This window comes from Mchenga conophoros, linkage group LG7, assembly GCF_057382185.1.
Source record: "Mchenga conophoros isolate Kocher_MC1m ecotype Shallow Benthic linkage group LG7, M_conophoros_male_GT1.1, whole genome shotgun sequence".
Taxonomy (NCBI): domain Eukaryota; kingdom Metazoa; phylum Chordata; class Actinopteri; order Cichliformes; family Cichlidae; genus Mchenga; species Mchenga conophoros.
The window spans coordinates 51,360,234-51,385,395 of NC_140532.1; the positions used below are offsets into that span (position 1 = coordinate 51,360,234).

A 25,162-nucleotide genomic window follows, 5' to 3' on the forward strand; every position below is an offset into this window, starting at 1 on the left:
AGAAAAGCGTCTGGACTTCTTTAAATCTGGGACTCCCCACCATTTGACCTTAGAACTGAAGAAGCTTCTCGGATGAGAGGTGAAACGTCTTCAAGCAACTTAAAGAAGTCCAGACGCTTTTCTTTGCAAGCTCCTTTGACTACAATGACCTGGATGACTGAGAACCTTCACAGACTTCTCCCATGTCTGGTCTCTGAGTACTCCAGCTTGCTTCCAAACACATACCATTAGTGGGGTTCGATTAATTGGTTATTTCTAAATTGCCCATTGATGTGTGGGAATGGCTTTTTATCTCTCTGCGTTAGCCCTGTGGCAAACTGGTGACCTGTCCAGGGTGTATCCAGTCTCGTCCAACCTCCCCAATGACCCTGAAATGCATTAACACATAAATTTTTAGTAGACTTTAAATGGTGTACGTCTGTATCATTGCTAATTGGTTGCCAAGCATCCAGCAGAAATCCCATGACGTTATTGATCCCATAAGCCTCTTATTTCTTTTTCCTCTTTTTTAAAAATATTGTTGAACTTATTTGAATATATCAGGCTAAATGATGAGATTGGAGAATAGGCTGACTGACATAAGGGACATGGGTGAACTGCCATTCAAAACTCCCTTTTAACAGGAAGAAACCTCCGGCAGAACCAGGCTCAGGGAGGGGCGGCCATCTGCTGCGACCGGTTGGGGTGAGAGAAGGAAGACAGGATAAAAGACATGCTGTGAAAGAGAGACAGAGATTAATAACAGATATGATTCAATGCAGAGAGGTCTGTTAATACATAGTGAGCGAGAAAGGTGACTGGAAAGGAAAAACTCAATGCATCATGGGAATCCCCCGGCAGCCTATGTCTATTGCAGCATAACTAAGGGAGGATTCAGGGTCACCTGGTCCAGCCCTAACTATATACTTTAGCAAAAAGGAAAGTTTTAAGCCTAATCTTGAAAGTAGAGATAGTGTCTGTCTCCCGAATCCAAACTGGAAGCTGGTTCCACAGAAGAGGGGCCTGAAAACTGAAGGCTCTCCCTCCCATTCTACTTTTAAATACTCTAGGAACAACAAGTAGGCCTGCAGAGCGAGAGCGAAGTGCTCTAATAGGGTGATATGGTACTACAAGGTCATTAAGATAAGATGGGGCCTGATTATTTAAGACCTTGTATGTGAGGAGCAGGATTTTGAATTAAATTCTGGATTTAACAGGAAGCCAATGAAGGGAAGCCAAAACAGGAGAAATATGCTCTCTCTTTCTAGTCCCTGTCAGGACTCTTGCTGCAGCATTTTGGATTAGCTGAAGGCTTTTCAGTGAGTTTTTTGGACATCCTGATAATAATGAATTGCAGTAGTCCAGCCTGGAAGTAATAAATGCATGAACTAGTTTTTCAGCGTCACTCTGAGACAGGATATTTCTAATTTTAGAGATGTTGCGCAAATGGAAGAACGCAGTCTTACATATTTGTTTAATATGTGCATTGAAGGACATGTCCTGGTCAAAAATGACTCCAAGGTTCCTCACAGCGTTACTGGAGGCCAAGGTAATGCCATCCAGAGTAAGAATCTGGTTAGATACCATATTTCTAGGCTTTTCAGGGCCGAGTACAATAACCTCAGTTTTATCTGAATTAAGAAGCAGAAAGTTAGCGGCCATCCAGGTCTTTATGTCTTTAAGACATTCCTGCAGTTTAACTAATTGGTGTGTGTTATCTGGCTTCATGGACAGATAGAGCTGGGTGTCATCTGCATAGCAGTGAAAATGTATGCTATGTCTTCTAATGATGCTGCCTAAGGGAAGCATGTATAATGTAAACAGAATTGGTCCTAGCACTGAACCCTGTGGAACTCCATAATTAACCTCAGTGTGTGAAGAGGACTCTCCATTTACATGAACAAATTGGAGTCTATTAGATAGATATGATACAAACCACTGCAGTGCAGTACCTGTAATACCTACAGCATGTTCTAATCGCTCTAATAGGATATTATGGTCGACAGTATCGAATGCTGCACTAAGGTCTAGCAGGACAAGCACAGAGATGAGTCCACTGTCAGAGGCCATAAGAAGATCATTTGTAACCTTCACTAAAGCTGTTTCTGTGCTGTGATGAGCTCTGAAACCTGACTGAAACTCTTCAAATAAACCATTCCTCTGCAGATGATCTGTTAGCTGTTTGACAACTACTCTTTCAAGGATTTTTGATATGAAAGGAAGGTTGGAGATTGGCCTATAATTAGCTAAGACTGCTGGGTCTAGAGATGGCTTTTTGAGTAAAGGTTTAACTGCAGCTAGCTTGAAGGCCTGTGGTACATAGCCGATCATTAGAGATAGGTTGATCATATTTAAGATCGAAGAATTAATTAATGGCAGGACTTCTTTGAGCAGTTTTGTAGGAATGGGGTCTAAAAGACACGTTGATGGTTTGGAGGAAGTAATTATTGAAGTTAACTCAGAAAGATCAATTAGAGAAAAAGAGTCTAACTTAACATCAATGGTACTAAGAGTAGCTGTAGATAATATTACATCTGTGGGATGATTACTGGTAATTTTTTCTCTAATGATAAAAATTTTATTTGTGAAGAAGTTCATGAAGTCATTACTAGTTAATGTTAAAGGGATGGTTGGCTCAAAAGAGCTCTGACTTTTTGTCAGCCTGGCTACAGTGCTGAAGAGAAACCTGGGGTTGTTCTTATTTTCTTCAATCAGTGATGAATAGTAAGATGTTCTGGCTTTGCGGAGGGCTTTCTTATAAAGCAGTAAACTATTTCTCCAGGCTAAATGATGATCCTCTAAATTTGTGACACGCCATTTCCTCTCCAGATTACGAGTCATCTGCTTTAGGGTACGTGTTTGAGAATTATACCACGGAGTCAAATACTTCTGATTAGAGACCTTAGTTTTCACAGGAGCTACAGTATCCAGAGTCGTACGTAGTGAGGAGGTGAAATTATTAACAAGATGATCGACCTCTGTTGGAGTAGCGTTCAGATAGCTGCTCTGCTCTATGTTGGTACAGGGCATTGAAGATGATAACAGTGGGTGGATTATATTCTTAAACTTAGTTACAGCGCTTTCAGAAAGACATCTACTTTGATAAAGTCTACTCTCCACCGCTGTGTAATCAATTATTGTAAATGTAAATGTTATCAGGAAATGATCAGACATGAGAGGGTTTTCAGGAAACACTGTTAAATGTTCAGTTTCTATGCCATATGTTAAAACAAGATCTAGAGTGTGATTAAAGTGGTGGGTGGGTTCTTTTACATTTTGAGAGAAACCAATTGAGTCTAATTGGTTTCTAAAATCACCCACAATAATTATTTTATCTGAGCTCAGAACTAAATTAGATATAAAGTCTGAGAAATCAGACAGAAACTCTGTGTAAGGCCCAGGTGGACGATAGATGATAACAAGTAAGACTGGTTTCTGAGTTTTACAGCTGGGGTGGACGAGGCTAAGCATCAGGCTTTCAAATGAATTAAAAGTCTGTCTTGGTCTTTCATTAATTAATAGGCTGGTGTGAAAAATTGCTGCCACACCGCCCCCCTGGCCTGTGCTTCGAGATTTCTGGTAGTTAGAATGACTCGGGGGTGTTGATTCATTTAAACTAACATAATCATCCTGCTGCAACCAGGTTTCTGTAAGGCAGAGTAAATCAATTTGTTGATCAATTATTAAGTCATGTACTAACAGAGACTTGGAGGAGAGAGACCTAATATTTAATAATCCACATTTCACTGTTTTACTCTTTGGTTCAGATGTGGATACTTTATTGTTCTTTCTTTGTAATTGTTTATGTTTAAGTTGTTTGTTGCTGGTTTTTAGTTTGTTTTTTGTCTGTTTGGGAGCTGACACAGTCTCTATGGAGATGGGTTTTTGGGGGGGTAGCAGGAGGAGAGAAGCTGCAGAGAGGCGTGTAAGACTGCAACTCTGCTTCCTGGTCCCAACTCTGGATAGTCATATTTTGGGGGGTTTAATAAATTTGTCCATATTTCTAGAAATGAGAGCTGCTCCATCCAAAGTGGGATGGATGCGGTCTCTCCTAACAAGACCAGGTTTCCTCCAGAAGGTTTGCCAATTATCTATGAAGCCCACATCATTTCTGGGATTTAACCTGCAGTTAAATGAGCATCCATGTTTACCACCTGAGCTACAAGCTGTGCTTTAGGCCATTTTTATTTGCTTTGTAAATATCTCTGTCCACTGTCTGCTCTTCTGTAATCTTAGTATCTGGTCATTGTGAATATGAAAAGGTCTCACAATTAATGATGTAATAGACTAATGGAAACATTCCTGTTTGATCTTATCCACATGCGGTGCAGCTGATCTACATCTGGCTGTGTTAGTGTTATTTCACACTTATCTAATCTGCAGAACACATCAGGTAACTCCTTGTCTAGTCATCTGACTTTAACAGCTGTTATTAAACATAAACCACACAGAAGACTCAGACTGTGACAAATCACAGAGTTCAGATAATGAAAACATGCGGAGACATAATTACACAAGACATAAACAGGCTTGTGATGGGAGCAGGTTTGCAGTGAAGCATCATTGTATGTATGTATATGCTTAGGGCCATACTTTTTTGAAATTTTGCGCCTGTTTTTTCTCATCTAACAGTCAAGATCTGGTTGAAGTTCAGCTTTAATTAAAGGGATTTAACAAAAGTATTAAAGTAGATGATTGCAGCTTCACAACATCAAAAACACTTTTGAGGGAGTAGGTGTATCATTGTCAAAGACACCATCATGAATTTAAATACAGAAAGCATAGAACAAGGTGCAAACCACTAGTTACACTTGAGTCCAAGAGTGTCAGACTAGATAATACCAGAAAACATCTAAAACAGCCTGCACTGTTCTGGAAAAAATTATTTAGAATAGATGAAACCAAGATGAAGTTGTATCAGAATGATTGGAAAAGAAAAAAATATGGAGAAGGAAAGAAGAGCTCATGATCCAAAGCATACTACATCGTCTGTTAGACATGGTGAAGGCTATGTTATGGCTTTTCATTGATGATGTAGCTGCTGCTGGGAGTAGCAGGATGAACTCTAATGTGTACAGAGATATACTTGATCATACAAATGGACAATGAGTCAAAACATGCTGTAAACACTACCCAAGAGTTTCTCAAGGCAAAGACATGAATTCTTCAGTGGCCAGAAGAAAATAGAAAATAGAATCACATGTTCAAACATGAGAACTTTATTCAGAATTCTCAGAGCAGTTTTACAGATAGCATTATTTATGTGTTGCACATTCCAGGAAGCAATGCAAAATGTAATACTGATGTATTGTGAAATGACTCACTACAAAGGAAATTTAAATAGTAGTTAATAAATAGGTAATTTATTATACAGCATACTTTAGGGGAAGTGCTGGTAAATCAAGTCAGACTGGGTTTATTTTTCATGAGTTTTTAGATACAAATAATTCAAAGAAAACTAATAAAAAAGCAATAGTGTATGGCAAAATGTAAAAAAAAAACAGGGAACTCTGGAGTATCCTTAATTTCTGTGGTGTGACACTGAGATGTGAAGCATTTAATTTTTCTTTGATCACTGCTTTTAAATTATATGTGATTTAGATTTGTCCGACATGACAGCAAAAAAAGGGGAAACAAATTGCAGTTTGATTTTACTGCAAGCTCGTGATAGAAATATTAAAGTCAGTAGGCTAAGCAAAAGAAAGAGAAACTATACTTGATGAAATCAAATAGGAGTGCTAGTTTCTTCTGGGAAAAGAATTAAGCTTGTATGTTTTAATAAAATCCTCAAGGTTATTTCCTTCTAACTCAGTTCAGTGTGGTTGATCAACAGTCTGGTTTCAATTTCCATTCACCTGCAGACACTGATCCATGTTGACAGGGCATAAGAAATATCAAAAGCTTGCCACTGTAAAGGGCCACCACTCAAGATCAACCACAGTTACAAACACAGTGGTTTGATTGGGTTGGATGACACATAGCATTATAAAAAATGTTTTTTAAAAAGCCCAAATATTTTTGCTTGTAACAATACAAAAAGCGGAAGCATAAGAGATAACACTGAAATCTCTTTTTAATGATAACAGTAATATCTATCAATATCATCTATGTGACACTGAAACCTTTCTATGAATCATCTGCACACAGTGTGTCTTTTGTCCCGCCGCTCCCTGAGCCTGATTCTGCCAGAGGTTTCTTCCTGTTAAAAGGGAGTTTTTCCTTCCCACTGTCACCAAGTGGGAACTCAAAGGGGGTTGTCTGGTTTTTGGGGTTTTCTCTGTATTATTGCAGAATCATTACCTTACAACCACCTTGAGGTGAATCTTGTGATGTGGTGATGTATAAATAAAACTGAAACTGAATGAAATTCAATAAACAGTTGTCACAAACAGAGTTTGTGCAGTTTAAAAAAAATGGCAGAGAGGACTTCATGAAAAATAAACAAATTTTACTTGCTTTCATTTGGTTTTTCAAAACATAAAGGGGCCATTTTTTCCAAGATTATCATTCAAAGTAAGGCTTATTTGTCTGAAAGGATCTTAAAATGTCAGTGGGAAATTGTTTTATTAAGAAAACACAATCAAAGGTGCCCCAAAACATTCTAACACTTAACAAAATTACCCCCAAACCCCCAGCGTATAACAGAAATCTTTTTATAAAATTTAGTCTTTCATCAGTATTCATCTTCTTGCCTAACTCCACACTTCAGACAGAGAGATGCTTTGTCTTTTGAAGCTTTCAGAAGGAGCAGGATGTTCTGCCCAGATTCAACCACAGCTGAATAATTTAAAGAGGAAAAAGGTTCTACCTAGCTGCAGTAAATGGAAATAACATTTGAAAAAGAACTGAAAAGAACCACGCGTGACTGTGACATATCATACTTACTTTTCCCAGGTGTACAACTTTTTAACAAGAGTAATCATTAATGGCAAAAAACAAAATAAATTAAAATAAACACTTCCAGTTCTAAGGTTTTGCATATGAGAACAGCAGTTCAATTCAATTTAATTCAGTTTTATACATATAGCACTAATTCACAACAACAGTTGCCTCAAGGCGCTTTACATTGTCAGGTAAAGTCTCTACAGAGAAAACCCCAACAATCATATGATCCCCTATGAGCAAGTACTTTGTTGACAGTGGGAAGGAAAACTCCTTTTTAACAGGAAGAAACCTCAAGCAGAACCTAGTTCAGGGAGAGGCAGCCTGGTTTGGGATGAGGGGAGGAAACATGATAAATCTAACCAGGACCCCTAGCAGGTCTTAAAATTGGATGAATGACAAAACATGATATATTACACCACACCACTATTTATTAAACAGAAACCAAACCAAAACTAAGAAGCAGCATGTGAATACTAAACACATCCTTAATACTTTCTCCCACTTTTTATAGAGAAGCTCAGGAGGTGTGTGCATCTCCATTAAAAAACAGAAGTTTTGGCAGCTTGTTGACATCAGCAAAGATCTTGTCAATGCCAGTCAATCTGGGTGTGGTTATACAGCCACTTAGAAATAGCGTGTCATTCTACAGTCAGAAAGATTATTCAAGTGGAAAAGCATTCAACACAGTTGCCAATCTTCCCACGAGTGGATGACCCCAAGGTCAAAGTGTGCATTACTCTGCAAAAGAGCTACATCTCCAACTCTTTAGTTAGGATGTTATATGAGAAAACTTTTGACAGCAGAAGTAGAAAGCAACTAAACAAGAAGAAGAAAGCCTCTTCTCTTAAAAAGAACATGGCAACACAACGTAAGTTTGTAAAGCTGCATTTGAACAAACTACAAGATTTCTGGAAGTTCTCTGGACAGATGAGAACAAAGTGGAGATGTTAGGCCGTCATTTTTGCTAAATAAGTAATGCATGTCATGTACAGTATTTACCTAATAAGAGGATTTGGTAAAAAGCAGTTTTTTATTATGTCTTATACACGAAATATTTGAAATGACAGAGGACAGAACTGCAGTTACTAAGTTAGATGGGCTCTGACATTAATATAAACATGTAAACTTTGACCTGATCATCGTGATAGAAGAAATACAAACCTGAGAGTGATACAAAAAGGTACAGAAGAAGCCAACACCACGCAGTAGTAGCAATTTTGTTTATTCACTAATTTGTAACATGATCAGGATTCACATCACAACACACATTATTCACATATCCCTTACAGCACAAGATACACTCAACACCTGCAGCAATTCGTTTTGTTGTGGATGGCCGTGGACAGAGAAAGCAGTGTTAAACAGCAGTGGAGCGCTTTTATAGTGTTAGACTTTAGCATATCACTGGATTGGATGTGTGTGAAGGCTGTTTTGTGTGTGTTTTAATTGCATGACAAAATGCTTTTCACGTTGACTCGGGTGATACAGTAAAATCGTAGAGTCAGGCTTCGACTAGGACCTACGCACAGGCTGGTTGTGTGTGCTGTGCACTGTTAACTATGATACCTGAGAGCTGATGGTGATGGTATGAATAATTCACTCAGTCAAGACTTAAGGTAGAAACAGCTGTAAGAGGTATGTGTAAACACTTATTCCATCCTTATTACTGCTAAAATAACAATGGCAAGGCCCAAAAACAAACCACACACACGGTACACTGGTGAGCACTGCATACCTCATTTGAGTGAAACCATTGCGGTGGTGACTGTGTGGGATACAGACCAATTACTCCCTGAATCAAGACACTTCCCTTCATTAAACTGTGGATGGGTTTTGGTAGAGCATAAGAGAGCAGTATGTCAGACACAAAGAAATCAGCAGATACTTATTAACGGATTCTAAAGCGGGAAAAGAAACCCCAGCTACACAAAGATTCCCAAATGAGTGCACAGTTTTGCTCCTCGTTTCATGACGTTTCACAAAATCTACATGCCACAAGTTGGCGACTGGTCTCTTGTCCGTTAGCAGCACAAGCAGGTTTTGCCATTCAACTGAAAGCTACACAAATACCTCAACTGAACTTAAGCCAACTGAAAAGTTAATGTATAAAAAGCACAAAACAAAAATAAAGATAAAAGGTCTCTATCTTTGGATGCACCAGATACATTCTCCAATGTTAAAAATATCCCTCAAATATGACGTCAAGCTGCAGTTTAGACCTGTGTGTGCTCAGAAGCTATGCTACTGAAATCACTGGCCAGAGATTTATAAAAGGTTTTGGTTGACAGACATTAAGTGCCTAGACTGAGGATGTCACACATAAGGCTTGGGGGCCAGAATCAGTCCGGCAAAGACTCCAATCTGGCCCACAGAATGGCTTTGATATTGGACTTTTAACTGTGTTTTCATGAGCTTTAGAGCTTTTTATACACATAAGGACCTCCCCGATTGCCATCCATACTACCCTAAAGTAATTAAGCAATAGATAAACAATTAAATCACAGAAAAGATTGCATTTTTTCACTATTAAATGCAGAATTTTTTTTCTACAATGAGTCCACATTAGAATCAGCACAATCCTTCAGTTTTGTAGTTACCAGAACATTTTTTTCTGTAATTTTACACATTTATTTGTGCTCATGCATTTCGTTCATGTACTACAGCAACATTTTTTGATCATGTAGAAAAATCTGCACTTTTCTGCATCTGAGGGATTTTTAAATGTGTAGTAAAATGTCTTTACACTGACAGAACAAGGAGTTTCAGGTCCAGCCCACTTAAGATAAAAACAAGTCACATGTGGCCCATGACATAAAATGACTTTGACATTCCTGGTCTAGAAATTTCTAGATTGTTGATAAAAGGTCATGAAATCAAAACATAGCCACATACAAAAATATTACACGCAAATCATATGTTGTTAACTCAGTAAAACCAAAGAGGAATGTTAATTATCGTCAGAAGACGATAGTCCTTAACATTCTCAAATACAATAATACATTCTGGAGTGACAGCGCTTATCCCCGCAATCGCTTTTTATCGTCCAGACTTACTAAGTGAAGCAAATTCGCACATGAGTGAAATCCTCAGATAGTATTTATAAGTGTGGTTAGTGTTTTTTCTGCGTTAAATATTGCCGCAGGTAGCAGTAAACTGTGTATCATGTGATTTAAATATTCTCCTCCTTGTATTTTGTGCGTTGAGAAAGTAAACTTCTAGAAATACATACGCAACAGGGCCAGTCGCAAAAGTTTGCACCACTTAAATGCAATCTTGTCGCTGCAGTGTCATTGTGAATGCTGACAATGTTATTTTTTTGTTTTGAACGCCAAACCCAGTTTGTGCCGGTGCAACGCGCAAGTAAACATAGCTCAAAGTTCTCTAGCAGATCCGGTCTCAGCCTTCAGAGGATACAGAAAATAAACCTGTGTCTCTCTAGATGAGCTGTGGCTCATCCGCAACTTGAGAAGGCTTCCCTCCCCAACTGATTCTGAGTATTACTGAAGTGTGATCTGACACATGTGTGATGCACATCATGCCTCGCAGCTGCAAACGTAGCCTCCTGAGGCTGAAGAGAATCCCAAAATGTGACGAATCTGATCTGAGGACAGCTGAGAAAAGAGTCACGTTCTTCCAGGCAATAATTCCACTCTCCCAGCTCTGCGAGGGCAGCTCTGTTTGCTACAATTCCTGCTCCTGATACACGCGGTTCTTTACCTCGGGACATTGTGCATTATTAAAGTGTAATAACTTTTTTGTTGTTGTTTTTTTTAACCCGCTGATGTGTTGCACTGCTGACACTGTGTACCACGCTGTGCCCAAAACAAAAGTATACCCACTCTGGCCACACGGTTGTTAAATTGCATTGAGACACGGTGCCACAGCAGGGAGGCACACTCACACGCAAAGAATGCAAAGGGGCGAATTCCTCTGACACACAACTCTGAACTGCAGCCTTAAAGTCAAAGTGAATAACCTGAAGTCAAATATGTACAATTTACAATCACATTAATTTCTGATCAGATTTCCTGAAAGGCTTTATGGGCGACAACAACGTCAGTTTAAAAAAAAGAAAGAGAGAAAAATAAAGGCTGTATGACTGAAACCAGCAAAACACAACAAAACATAAAAACTAAGTTTTAAATATAAGTGATCAGGTCACAATCATGAATCCCGTTTATAGGGCAAGTACCAAATAACAGGCTGAATCTGTTTTGCAGGTGAGCGCAACAAGAATGTAACATTTTAGTAAAGAAAGGGGTGCGGAGAAAGAGGTAGGATGGATAGAGGACAGGAGAAAAATCCCAAGTGTAGAACAGAGGAGGAGGGAAAGAAACAACAGCTGGTGAAAAGGCCTCACTCTGGAGCCCCGTTTGTCGTTCCTGTCATCCTCTCTTCATCCCCCTGTTTCTGATGCTGCAGTCTGGCGTAAGTCACTGCATCTCCCCTGGAAGAGGAGGGAAAGGAAAGACAGGGGTGCAGGAGAGTGATGGTAATAATAAAATGTTAAGTTCAGGGAAGTGTGGGGAGGAAAAAAGAAAGAAAGAATGACAGGAATAGATGACACTGTTAACTGCAAGGTTAATGGACAGCTCATCTTGAAAAGTGAAAAGTTACTTTACGTGAATAAACAACAACAAAAGAAACCACATAAATCACATTAGAACTGTTAGAGCATTTAAACTTGAGATTAAAAACATGATAACTTGTTATCATGAAACGTTTAATGTTTAATGTGAGAGCCTGTTTCAATGGGATATAATGTGGGTGAGATATCAAAAAACACGTTATTGCACAGTCTGTACTGTGTAGATATTTCAGATGCATTATATTTTCTTTCTTACTTTTTGCCTAAAGAAGCGAGGCCGTACAGCACTCCTGTAGCAAAGGCGATGGCGTTCCCAAACAAGGTTGTAAAGGAGAAACTCAAGAATACAGGAAACACAGCCATCCTGAGAACAGGCAAAGTCATTGAATCTGATTAAGTACATTTCCAAGATTATATGCGATGTGCACAACTATCAGAAAACCCAAGTTCCAAATGTTTTTTATTTTTCCCCCCATATAGTTCATTTCTGTCTCCAGTGGCATAAATCATCCTCACCCACAATAGAAGAAGGCCTTCTGCCAGGGTTTGAGTTTGTCTGCACGAGCTGCGACCGCATTAGCAAACTCGATGAACTGACAACAAAACGGGACTTCACAGAGGAACAACACAAAGGCGTTCAACCTTGAGAAGGAAGGAGAGGATACGTAAGCACGGCAAGGAAATCATTCTTTGCCCTTTCCTTTTACTAAAAGCAGCAGCTAGTTGGAAAAGACGTATTGTGCTGTCATGGAAACAACAACAAAGTTCTCACAGTGAGCCAGCTAGCCAAATTGGAGATACAGTTACCACTTAACCTGCTTATAACTTAAAAATCCTACCTAAAATAAAGAATTGTTAAGGCACTTTGGCGCAAGATGCTCCAATTTACTCTTCATACCTCCTTTGTTAGAGTAGGTGTGGTTAGGTGCTATATGAGACTTCTGCTCAATATCAATGTATAGTTCGCTGAAAGGCTCTTCATTTGGTGTTTTTAATCATTACTTTACACAAACTGGACCAGAAAAGGCAACTTTCTGATTGTCCTTGAATGCGCTACATCACCAACACACAGTGTTGCCTAAAAAGAGGTCATTTGGTATTATGTTTACTGCATTTCCACCTCTAAACTGTCCTTTAAACTATCTAGCTGTGTGGCATGTGAATATTACAAAAGTGCGACACTAATGGGACTTACACCATCCACACTCCAGCAGCAATGTTTAGAGGGTTCACAGTGACACAGTTCCACACTCCTGAGATGGCACAGGCTGCATGATTTGGACAGGACAAAACACAAAGCAAAGGGCTGTTATTATGACACCACAGAAGCAGATCATTGCGTGATAGAGAAAATAATCCGTCCCATACATCCGGCTGAAGCTGTTAATACAGTTCAGCCACTTCAGTGTCGAAAGTTGTGTGGGAAAGTTGTCATGTGTAAGCTGCTTAGTGACGTGGAAAATATGAAACTTACGAATGCAAAAGGACGACAAACACAGAATGAAAGAGGTCTCGTGAGCGCTACAACTGTGCTCTGTGTTTGTTCTGAAACAAATAAACGAAAATCAAATAAACTGGTCAAATACAGCACGCCTATCTCGATGAAAGGGCGATTATGAAACAAGGCCTGGCCCAAAGATTAACTACACAGAATAAATTTGAGAGAAATCAGGTCAAAAATCAAAGCAGGCTGCCTTTTTCATGTACAAGAGAATTTGTTTCAGAGTGTTTTAATAATAACTGCATCATAACTGAGGCCGCGTCCCTCTTTTTGGCTAGCATTTGTTTGAAACCTTTTAATCCTTTCACTCGCAGCATTTCTCCACAGTGATTATGATAGACAACATCTACTCAGTGTGAGGAAGATTTTCCACTGCTAAGACGCAGAAGGTCCACTATTGTATGTAAAAAAATAAATATGTGTACAGCAGAAAATGAGACAGACCAAAAGCTCAGTAGAAAATGGTGAGTTCAAAAGCTGTGTAAAAAAGCCATGTCTACTTCCTACATGTAAGGATTTCTGGCAGGCTCTAATGTATCCAACTTGGCATCTCACATATCACGGATGTGTGTGAAATAAAGCAATTAACACAGAAAATGAACTAATGGTGTAAATTACTGCCAGTTTGAGTCACACTAATGTAATGCAGTCAACTGTAAACACAAGAAGTGCTATCTATATACACGATATCCATGTAGAATAGAACAGGTAAAGTTTTGGGGTTGGCTCTTATTATATCTTCAGTCTGCTGTGTGTGTGCGTATATCCACTACATTGAAATTACAATACTTCATATTAGGGCTGGGCCATATTATACCGTTCACGGTAATACCGGTAGTAAAACGCGCGTGCGCAGTGCCTTTGTTTTCATACGCACATGGCCGATTGTTGAGTGAAACAGATGAACCAGAATTGGTTTGTAAAAATGGTGCAACTTCCGTGATGTGGAACTGGTTTGGTGTTTGTCCGTCAGATACACAACAAAGCACATTTTTTGCAGAACATGCAAGCGGCCGTTGTTATTGTCGTATTTGTCGGACTAAGATGCTCTTAAATCTGGGAGTAATCTGGGTCCTAAACTCCGTATTCTTAAATTCTTTCATCTTTAATAAAACGATCAGCATTGCTGCTTTACCAGGTGTAACTATAAAGTTTAACTTCCAGGCATCCATGAAAACAAAAGTTATTACATTTAACGGAGTTAGAAGTTAGCAGGAAGCTAGCGGAAGTTAGCTCGCTAGTTTCGCTAGTTACCTAAGCATGATATAGCATGTTCTGACTGAGAGATTTCTGAAAAAATTCAAACGTACAGCTCTGCTATCACTTCCAACATAAATGAAGACAGGAAACTAAACAGCAGTGACGTTTGTAGGGTTACTGAAGTTGGGCTAGCTGGTATATAATGATGTGCTACGTGATCACTAGCGACACAGCTATGTTAGCATAACATAAACAGTGAAGCTGGAGGACGAACACTAACACTTTTCCACTTATAAAAGTTAACGTGAAGGTTCTTCATGGTTAGAGACAAATGCAATCGCATGGCAGGATGCTGTAAACGGACCAAACTTCAGTCAGGAGAACAACTGAGATAATCCATCCACAATACGAGGTTAGTCATTAATATACTGCAACAACATGGGAATAGAGCAGCTGCCAGAGAATTCAACATTAATGAAACAATGGTACAGAAGTGGAGGAAGCAAGAAGAATGAGTTTAATAAAGTTTGATTTATCTGACTGCTTTGTTTCGCTTAATGTGCCTTATAATCCTGTGCACCTTATGGTCCGAAAAATACGTACTGCACACTGCAGTTTAATGTTGCAAAGCACCTCTTTTTAACTTCAGTGGATATTATACATGGTTATGCTCAGGATATGTCAGCCCATTTCTACTGGAAATGCCTTTTGGTTAAACTTTCAGCAAGGAATTTGCATTTGCACTGTTACATTTTTATAAAGCTTTAATGTACATAAAAACCAGCTTCTTAAGTGAAAATAAATGGAAGGTTGTCTTTTTGCGCTAGTAATGTTGTGGAGTTGTATTTTGTCTCGCATCAATTATATCGTCGGTTATATCGTTATTGCAAATTTTCAAATATATATCGTGATAAATATTTTTGGCCATATCGCCCTGCTCTACTTCATATGTGAAGTCCACAGCTATTTTTTTTAAAAAGAAGATATATCTGAAAAAAATCTCACTGCTTCTAAATCTTATGCTAAATACTGTATTAAGTAATATTGAGGACAGGACTCTCAGCTCTGCAAAATCTGCAAAACAACAACAACAACAACAACAAAAAGGAAATGCAAAAGGTTATTTGCCAGTAGTTAATGTTATAAATAAAAAAACCCACCTTGCACTAAATCGTGAAAACCCTTGAGTGCAGAACCCCAATCTATGTCTACACAGAGTTGTATTTTTAGGGTGGAGTTGAGAGAGTATTCAAGTCTTGCAGTTTTCACCACTGTGGTAACTAAACCAAATAACACCACAGAGCAGCTTCATGCTGAAACTCATCCACTGCACCTTCAGACAATCCAGCTTCCTTAATAATACAGAAGCCACTGAATATGCAGCTGTTAATGTGATACGGCCACGGTGACTCTGGTGTCACTGTGAAGGAGAGATGGATACAGGGAGAGGAAGGGTGGATCAGGGATACTGCAAAAACTGCAGAGCCAGCAGTTATAAATAAATAAATAAATAAATAAATAAAAAGCCTCACATGAAACTCCTGAGGGGAATACCTGAGTATGTGCACCGCGGTTCGTTTTGGCAGAACAAGCTGCTATGGCATGAAAAAACAAACAAACAGACGGTGCCCAGGAGTGGCTGCTGCTGCAGCGAGGGGGACAAAGCAGTGACAAAGCTTTTGTTTAGTGGCTGTGCAGTTAAATTGCGGCATATTCACAATCTAAAACAGATGTTACGTTATAAAAAAAATGCCATGTCACTCTGCAGCTGCCCCTCATCTGCATACTGAGGAGGTCACATAACAGTATCAATTACGGCGTAAAGATTAATCACATAGCTGTCACACAAAATAAGTAAATGTCGTGACCTGGCACACAGCAGCAGCAGTGGTCATAGTGCACAGTCTGTGGTATTAACTAAAGCTAAGCGTGTTGTCATGGCAGGATTTGGGTTTCTGTGGACATAACGTTATTTACTCGAGGAGTGACATAAGACTTTGACAACTACTTACATATTCCTCCCAAAACCCCAGCTATTTTGCAGAGCCATCTGTACCACCATGTCATTCCATCATCATCCGGAGCGGATTTTGTAGGCGCTGCCGTCTCTTCGGTGCTCATTGTGTTTTTCTAGCTACGCTTGCTAAAGCTAACCAAAGCCAGTATTTACAAATGTCAGACCACCAAACACCCAAATATGAATCTCTAAATTAATGTAACAGTACCCAGCAAACTAATTTCTAACCATCTTACTCCGACCTCGCAGTCCCTTCGAATAGTTTTATATCTTTTTCAGTTTATACGTCTTTTTAAAAATAAATTATTTTCTTTCCTTTGTCTGCTCCAGTTGGGGTCAGCTGCCCGATGTTACGAGGAGCTTCTACACACGGCTTATGACAGTCCCAGCGAACCGGCAAGCTAACGCTAAAAAGCACCGCCACCAGCGGCCGCTAGGCGAGGATGTCGCCGCACCGCCTCATATAACTTCAAAATCAGTCACATAAACAAAAAAACAAACACGCTCTCTTTCTGCTGTTTCCAAACTGTCCAACCGGTGTGTTCAGGTTAATTTAGCAGCTCAGTCTTTCGCCTCTTTACGTGTTAAATAGACGTAAGCATTGCATTGTGGGAAGGGTCTGATGTACGTCACGGTTTGTTTACATCCGGGCAAATTCCTACGGGCGGGTTTGGTTGGCATTTGTACTTAATTTATGCTGTTACAGTAGAAATACTAGCATTTCACATCCATCTGTTGGCATTGTAATAATTTTCTACTAAAGTAATGTTATTTTTAAGTTGTCGCATTAGGTGCTGGGAGTGTACACTCAAGACTAGCCACAGTATTGTGGCTGGTTAGTACCATTTAAGACCTCTCCCAACTAAATTACATGTTTAAATTACAGAAATCTCAATTTCTTTTTCAGTATCTACTAAATAGAATTTTCCTTTAAAAAACAAATGTTTCTGTAACACATTTCTTTTATTCTTCATAGTACAGGCCATGTAGAAACACTGAGTTGTACAGTTACAATTGAATTTCTTTTTCTCATAAGATATCTCAGGGATTTTTAAATGTGTAATTAAATGTCTTTAGACTCACAGATCTGGCCCACTTCCCCCCCATTCATATAGATAAGACACACTAAACCTTTAAACCACACTAAAGATGTGGGAAATATCTAGTGTCGACTACAGGGAAAACTCACAACATACCCAGTGTTTGCTCTTTACAATCGCCAGTGTCCTCTTTAGAAAGTATGAGAAAGCAAAATCATTTGATTCCAGCAACACCCCCCAAAACTTTAGATTTTTAATAAATCTGTCTTTGAGCACTCATTCATACACATAACACACTTCTCCCCCAACAAACAGAAAACCCACTTATGACCTCCAAACGAGCCTTACAAATAAACCTGTCCCTGTTTCTGATTGCTTGGTAGCTAACGATAGTTAATGCATATGACACAAGACTGTCAAATGACTCAGCATTAAAGATGGCAAGCTACCTTTTCACAAAAGTGTTGCTTTGTGCCTTCACATAATAATTCATTAGTCTAAGAGTATGCACAGGTACTGTGAATTTATTTTAAACACATTTAACATAAAATATTAAAGTGTTCTTTATTGAAGATGGCATAGACTCTGTCAATGATGCTGATGCAGTAGAAAAATAAACTTTCCTCTTGGCAATTTTGCTTCTTTAGGTGCAATGCTATGGGCTGTTGTATCTGCACTGGCGAGGACAAGCGTGTTTTAATAGGCTGCTGGTCAGGGCCCTTAAATATCATATGAGTGCGTTTATAACATCAAAGTCAAATCTGGGAAATGTCAGAGTGTTTAAATGGACAACTCTAGCCTCACTCTGACAGTAAAGTGGACTGTAGAGACTTTAGAGTTCTCCGGCTAGTTCTCCTCTCCAGTGTTATTGGCGCTGGTTTCCTCTTCCCTGTGGGCGTGCGGCACAGCATGTCATCGAGCGTCTGCTGAGTCACCTGACCGTCTCTTTCAAGCTGAGTCACTACCTGCTCCACTTTTATTATATGCGGCCTGCCTTGACTCCGCAAACGTAGCAAATCCACCTGAAACGGATGACACCAAGTCAACTCTTGGGCAGATGATTGTTCTCTCAAGCTTGAGAGAACAATCTGAGTAACATTTCCTCAGAGTAGCATGGATTAATAATAACAGCACAAGGATACATCAAAATTCCTTTGGACTAGATTTTCCAATGTTTAAAACAGGACAAAAAATGTGTAGAACTTTAAATGCACCACTCATCTTGTAAGCATTTACACTAACAACAATTATGTAATCCTAACCAATCGCCTGGCAGCTGCAGTAATTTTAAGTAGCTGTAGTTTCACTTACCACCTCCTGAGAAAACTCTGGCTTTTTTACAAAAGATGGACTTTTTGGCAACATGGCTGCAGAAAGGATAGAAATAGCCTCTGCCAATGCTCCAGACATTGTTAGTATTAGGACCTAAAGTACAAACAAATTACACAGAATGACAGGAAGAAGTAATGCACATTACATTTTACATGCTGCACCTTTACCTTAAAGTTTTGGCATAATCTGCTGTCGGTGCTCATAATTTGTGAAAATAATGACTGAGCCTTTTCAAGGTCACCCTGGAAAAAACACACACACACACACACACACACACACACACACACACACACACACACACACACACACACACACACACACAAAGAAAAGAGAACAAATGATGCTCTAAATATGTGCTATATCTCACTTCATGCAAAAGAGGTACATAATGTAAAACTCACTCTTCGAAGTGCTAGTGCTACAGCGAAACAGTAAGTATGCCTCGGGATGAACTGCCCTCTGGTCTGTTCCTCTTCAATGAGCGCGATGCAGATCCGGTAGGTCTCTGCCGTATTCTGACCAACACAAAAACAGGGCATCGGTCCAAATATAAGAATAAATGAGGTTGTAATGTTGAATGGACATAAAAGAGTAAAATATCTGAAACATTACCAGCTTATAGCAGGTACCAGCTGCTAACGTGAGTGTGTCTTTGTTGAATGGTATGCCTTGGCTCTTCATGGTTCTTAGAACCTCCAAAGCATCTGCAATAGTTAAAAGTTTGCATTATTATATAAATATCATAATCACTGTGGGAGAAAAACAAACAAACAAAAAACACAGGAGTTAATCTGTTACTTACTTTCAAAGGAGCCTTTCATGAACAACATGTCTATGGCTATATTAAAGGATGTGGTGTCGTGGAAAAATCCTTTCATGATCTGTTCAGACAGCAGAAAATAAAATGTTATTAGTCAAACACTAAAGTATATGCCCAGTCTAGTTATTGTTGTTTAACTCAAGTTTGGATGTTACCCAGTTTACCTTGTCTGTTATTGTAGCAAAAGCCATGCTCTCCAGACCCAACTCATAGCACAGTCTCATGAAGAGAGGACCAAATTTGAAGTCTCCATACAACAAGTTACGGTTTTCTGTGTGATACCTTATGAGAGCAAGCCAGCAATGGGTAAGTGAGATTTGGATGGGTTGTTTTTTAACAAATATCCCTGTATGAATGCTGCACTTACCTATAGATGGCATCTCTGGCTATTTGCATGTCATCTGCTGACTGGCACAGGTGAAGGAGAAGCTTCAAATCATCCCGCAATATCAGCTCATTCCTTTGCAGCTTCTGACTGAATAGGTTAATATAATTCCCTGTAGTGTGAGGTTTACACAAAAGTAAGTTTTATATGACATAAATTTGCAGAGCTGGGCCAGTGGCAAGAATAACTACTTTACCTTCCGATCCATTGACATGGTGAGCCACTGCCAGCTTTCTTTGCTGGAAGTCTTGTAGCTTGATAACATCTTCCGACAACAAATGCCTTTTTGCTGTAGGGTGGTTAAAATATGTGAATGAATCCATAATCAGTTACCCATACATGGCAATCATATATGGGCAAAAATAATAATAACTATACGAGAAGAAAGCTCTTACGAGTCCCTGTGATAAGGTAGCCGTGCATAGAATAGCTTGCACAATACTCACATAGCCAAAGAGAACAACTGTACCTTGCTTTAATTCACGTGTGCTTGCTTTACAGGGTGCTAGCTCCCCCGCTATGCAACCCAGGCAGTTTTCGTACTACCTTTTAAGAGTGACAACATTTGTTGGCGACTTTTGTTTGTCTTACCTCCTATGCAGCCTTCAATCCAGCCTAGCTGTAAAACACCGTAAAAAACTCCTTTAGAGGGCTCATATAATAACGACCGACAACATTTACCAAGTCTGCCCAGCGCCATATCTCCCACAGGCTGTACCATGGCAATGAAATCAAAGGGGATGTTATTGGTAATAATAAAGCAAGGTTTTAAATAAAAAATAATTTCCGCCCTGGAAATTAAGCCATATCAAAATAAAACACTTAAAAATGTCAATATTTTATTTAACCTGAATAATATAATTAGTTATTATTTTTAATTCCGTCATGTGCAATTTCCAGTTGGTATGATCCAAAATGGCACCGCTTAATGACCCGGCTCAGTTTCTTTAAGCAGGTCGAAGGAGACAGATTTTTTATTATACATCAGAAATGATGTGATCGTCATTTAAAACGAAGCTTTAACTATGTTATTTGAATCGTGGTTTCCAGAAAGGCCACGCGAAATTTTATTACTGAACAAAACGGCAGCAAACAGGAAAATGTGTTTTTCTGTTAACCAGCAGGCGGTGCTGTTGTGCTGCAGAACATTTCTGGTTTGGCGTCATTGCTTGGAGCAGCTACAGTGTTTGTACTGTACCCACACAGTGAGGTATAATATACACAGTTTAATAATGTAAAATGCAGGGACTCAGAAAGTCAACTATGAGTTTACACTCATATGGTATTAGTCTTTGTTACTATATTGCTGTTTACTGTAATATTTGTTACTGAACAAACAAAAAAAATGTTTTATTTATATTTAAGTCATTTCTGGGCCTGTTTGACATTTACAGTGCTAAGATAAATTCACCTCCTCTGTAAAATGTTTCTTCTGTTTCAAGCTATCATTCCAGATCCCCTTGTTGCTTTGGGCTCCTCTATGTCTATATTTTTAAAAGGTGAATCAAAAACTCACATCATGTTCTCTAATGAGCAAACACCTATATCATGCCAAATCATATTTTGCACTTACAATAAAATAAGATAAGATAAGATAGGATAAGATAAGATAATACAATTTGTGTAAGAGTTCCATAATTTACATTATAAAATCCAAAACCATTCCAAACTTGTATGCCAATTTCATGTCATGCAGAAAAAAAAAAGAAAATATGGGTTACAAGTAGGGCTATGAATGAATTCATAAATTTTTTAAAATATATTTTTTATTGAGCGTCAAGAATGTAATACAAAGATATACATGTAACGAAGTTACAATGCTTCTTTTTATATGTGTACCCCACCCCAAGAACATATTGGACACCAATCCAGAAAGAAAGAAAAATAAATAAATAAATAAATGAATAAATAAATTTAAATGAGGTACATCAAAATTCACCATATTTAAAGATGTGCACTTAAAAGGCAATAGTTTGCACAAAATTAATCGTCATCATAACAATAAGGGTATACGGTAGCTGCCAAGCGAGTATCAGATGGGTATGGTTTAGTTTTCTCTAAATGTTTTAACAATGTATCCCAAACTGCAAAGAATCTCTCCTTCAACCCCTTGAGAGTATACTTTATTTTTTCCAGCTGTATAAATTGTGTCAGGTCACTGAACCACAGAGGCAATTTGGGTGGCTTTTGTGACTTCCAATGCAATAATATCCTTCTGCGCGCAAGCAGTGTAGTAAAAGCGATTATGTTTTTTGAATTCCTCTAATTACTTTAAAGGAACATTACTTTAACATAAAAGGCTGCAGTAAGTGCCAAACTCTGCTGCTAGTTAGTGTACCCATTGACCCAGACAGTATTATATAATCATGCCTTTGCATGCTTTTTTTTTAATCTTTCTCATGGTGGGGGTGTAAGAAAAATGTCAAAAATGTTAAAATTCAGACAGACTACTACAGTAAAAGAAAAATATACATGTTGTTTATTAGCAGTAAATCAATTCATAAATGGAACCCAGTATGCAGTAGTTTTTCACTCTCTTTTTTTCTCATTTCCTACAGGTTTGCATGTTTAGGTGGTTTCTCCCTGAAGGCAGTGGGCAGCTATAGATGAAGCAATTTTTCAGTCTGAAGCTGTTTTGCAAAGCAGTGTAAGTTTTAAGTTTTGAAAACGTAATTCCTATAATTGAGGTATTTTCTTAAATGAACTCCTAAGATGGATAGTCTTTCACAGAGAAAATAGGGCTGTGACTGGGAGGATCCCCAACAGTTGCCTTGGCAACATGAACTCAGCCCATCCGGCTGAGATTGCTGGCTCAGCCAATCAGACACAGGGCCTTGTATAATTTATGGTTTCCTGCAAGGTGTATGTGTCTCTATGGGTTTCTCCTTCTCTCCCTCTCCATCTCTCTCTCTCTTTCTGTTTTTATAACAGCATATGGCTGTTTTCACATACTTTAAAACCTGTGTTGCTTATCTATAACCACAGGCTGAGTGATCAGTGTGATGGCAGCTTGTGCAAAGTTGCTGGAATGATGCAATAATCGACAGGGAGCACGACACTGTTTGTAGGGGTTCTATTTTAGCACTCAGACTCCGATTTCCCTTGACAAATGGCCAGGTTCAGCTGACAGATCACAGCACTTACATCTTCTTTGATTTATCCCTGCGTGCACTTCCCTTTAGTTTTGGAAATTGCCTGGGGTGCCCCATCATCATTAATAAATGTCCCCACTGAGACAGTTTTGGAGCAGAAAAAAAAAGAAAAACAGCTGGCAATGATTACTGTGAGAAGCTGGTTGTGTTAGACATATAAAGCCACAGCTTTTCTTCATCTGTAGAATGCCTTATGATTACACTGATTGCAGGCTGATCTTAAAGGCCCATGGCTGTGCTTAGGGTTTGAAGAAACAGTAGGGATTCTCCCTTATTTGCATAACTTATAAATAAGTAGTAGGCCAAAGGAAATATGCATACATTATAAAAGAAAAAAGGCTGTCCGTTTACTAGAGTGCTGTATATTAGCTAAAAGCCCTGAAAGCTTGGCTTGCAAAGCTCAGTGTTCACTTGCTCTGAGACATCAAACATGTGAAGCTGTGGTCTCCCACTGCACAACAAAATGACTCTGAATGGTGAAGACATTTCCTATCATCTTGATCTGCTGTGTTCCTTCTTGGTGATCTGTTCTTTCTCAGCTGGTACCTCTGGAGCATCAGATCTGAAAGGCTCTTGTGTTTAGTTCATGCTGCAGAAAGTCTGAAATAATCAGTCTCCTTTCTGCCTTTTCTTTTTCATTCTTCATATTCTTGTGACACGTTTCTTGTTCTCTGTGTAGCTATCAATCTATCCATATATTTTTGTTTTTATCTTTAAATCTGCTGTGAGCTGCACACTTTGGAGTGGCATTGGTTTGTTAGCATCTGTTTAAGCATCTTCCAACAAACAATAAAGCATATGTAATTCATGTTTTTGTATAGCTTCGCTGGCAATGAGATGCCAATGTCAGAACAACTAGAAAGCACTGCAGACAATTTTACACTAACGTTATACTTTTTTTTTATCCATCAACAACTTTTACTGTGCACACTTAGTTAATTAGTTTTTAAATATATATTTCTTTTACAGTTTGACAGATTCTCAATAGTTATGCATGAATTGTTTCAACAAAGTGATCGATCAAAAGTAGCTAATGACTTGTATCTTCAAGCCTTTTAGTCATGGCTGTGCTTTGAGCTGAATAATACCAATGCTAATCCACAAATGCTCATTATTTTTATTTGGAACATTAGCATGATAATGTTAACTAAATGGTAACAAACATCTAACAGCTTTGGACAAAAATGACCTAATTTTCATTTTGAATATAATTAAATGTTATGTAGATTAATCTGGTTGTCAAATCAATCAGTAATACAAAAAAAACCATGAAAATATGAATGTAAGTATATAATCTATTGGCAGTATATAAACCAAAGCTTAAAACACATTTACAAGATTATATTAATACCCCTACAGATTGTATTAAAGCACTCTCACTCTTAGCTATTTTAGCCTCATCACATCCCCTTAGACTAACTAAATGAGGCTTCCAGTCCACTCTGTAAATCTCTGTGGGGACATAAATCTCTCCTCAATTCTGACTTTCAGGGACATTTGTTGGCAATGAGGCTAAAAGAAGTAATTTCCACTCGGCCACAATTTCACTTTACAGCCAACAATCCCTGCCACATGACTGAAAATGAACAGATAGTGTAGAGGAGTTTCTATGTAGCCAGTGACAGATTTCTAATGATAGATATAGTACCAACAGATGCAAATACAGGTGCTCTTAGTTTGGGTGGCTAAACCAAGGCATGCTGGGCATTTAATTTAAAATAAATAGAGATCACTGTATAAAGTAGATTATATTAGTATGTAAATTTTGTTCACTTGCAAAAAATGTAAATGTAAAAAAAAAAAAAAAATCCTCAATGTACCTACTTTTTCTGAAACTTTTACTTTAGTAACATTATGAGGCTGACTGTAGTTTTTGTTACCGTGGCAGGAATTTTCAGAGGTCCGTGGTCCTCAAGAAATCTTATAATTACCTTGGTGACAAGGTAATTATATGACTTTAAATTGAAACTAGCACTCTATACCCTGTAAAATAGACTCACTGGACACTGTATTAGATACACCTGTTCAGCCGATTGTTAATGCAAATATCTAATACACAATCACATGGCAGCAACTCAGTGCATGAAAATATGTATATGTAGAAAAACAACAGCAAACTAAAAACATAACCGATGCCATGCAGAAGAGCACTGCTGAACACACAGCACCTTGAAACTTCAAGCAGATGAGCTACAGAAGCAGAAGATTGCACCGGTTGCCACTTCTGTTAGCTAAGAACAGGAAACTAAGGCTACAGTTCACA

At 38.6% G+C, this 25,162-nt stretch overlaps 2 protein-coding genes across 2 annotated transcripts; both read right to left on the reverse strand.

The window, feature by feature from the left end:
- Positions 1-8,070: 8,070 nt before the first annotated feature.
- Positions 8,071-16,759, reverse strand: cacfd1 (calcium channel flower domain containing 1). Its single transcript, XM_085280046.1, has 5 exons — positions 16,166-16,759; positions 12,648-12,720; positions 11,969-12,094; positions 11,709-11,816; positions 8,071-11,311 (listed from the first exon to the last, which is right to left on the reverse strand). The coding sequence occupies exons 1-5, from the start codon at positions 16,272-16,274 to the stop codon at positions 11,221-11,223; spliced, it is 507 nt and encodes a 168-aa protein (XP_085136172.1). The 5' UTR covers positions 16,275-16,759; the 3' UTR covers positions 8,071-11,220.
- A 955-nt stretch (positions 16,760-17,714) lies between these two features.
- ptcd2 (pentatricopeptide repeat domain 2) lies at positions 17,715-20,471 on the reverse strand. Its single transcript, XM_085280045.1, has 10 exons — positions 20,339-20,471; positions 19,944-20,036; positions 19,730-19,859; positions 19,527-19,644; positions 19,345-19,423; positions 19,155-19,246; positions 18,944-19,057; positions 18,710-18,784; positions 18,522-18,635; positions 17,715-18,232 (listed from the first exon to the last, which is right to left on the reverse strand). Exons 1-10 carry the CDS (start codon positions 20,466-20,468, stop codon positions 18,011-18,013), a joined length of 1,167 nt encoding a protein of 388 aa, XP_085136171.1. The 5' UTR covers positions 20,469-20,471; the 3' UTR covers positions 17,715-18,010.
- Positions 20,472-25,162: the final 4,691 nt, after the last annotated feature.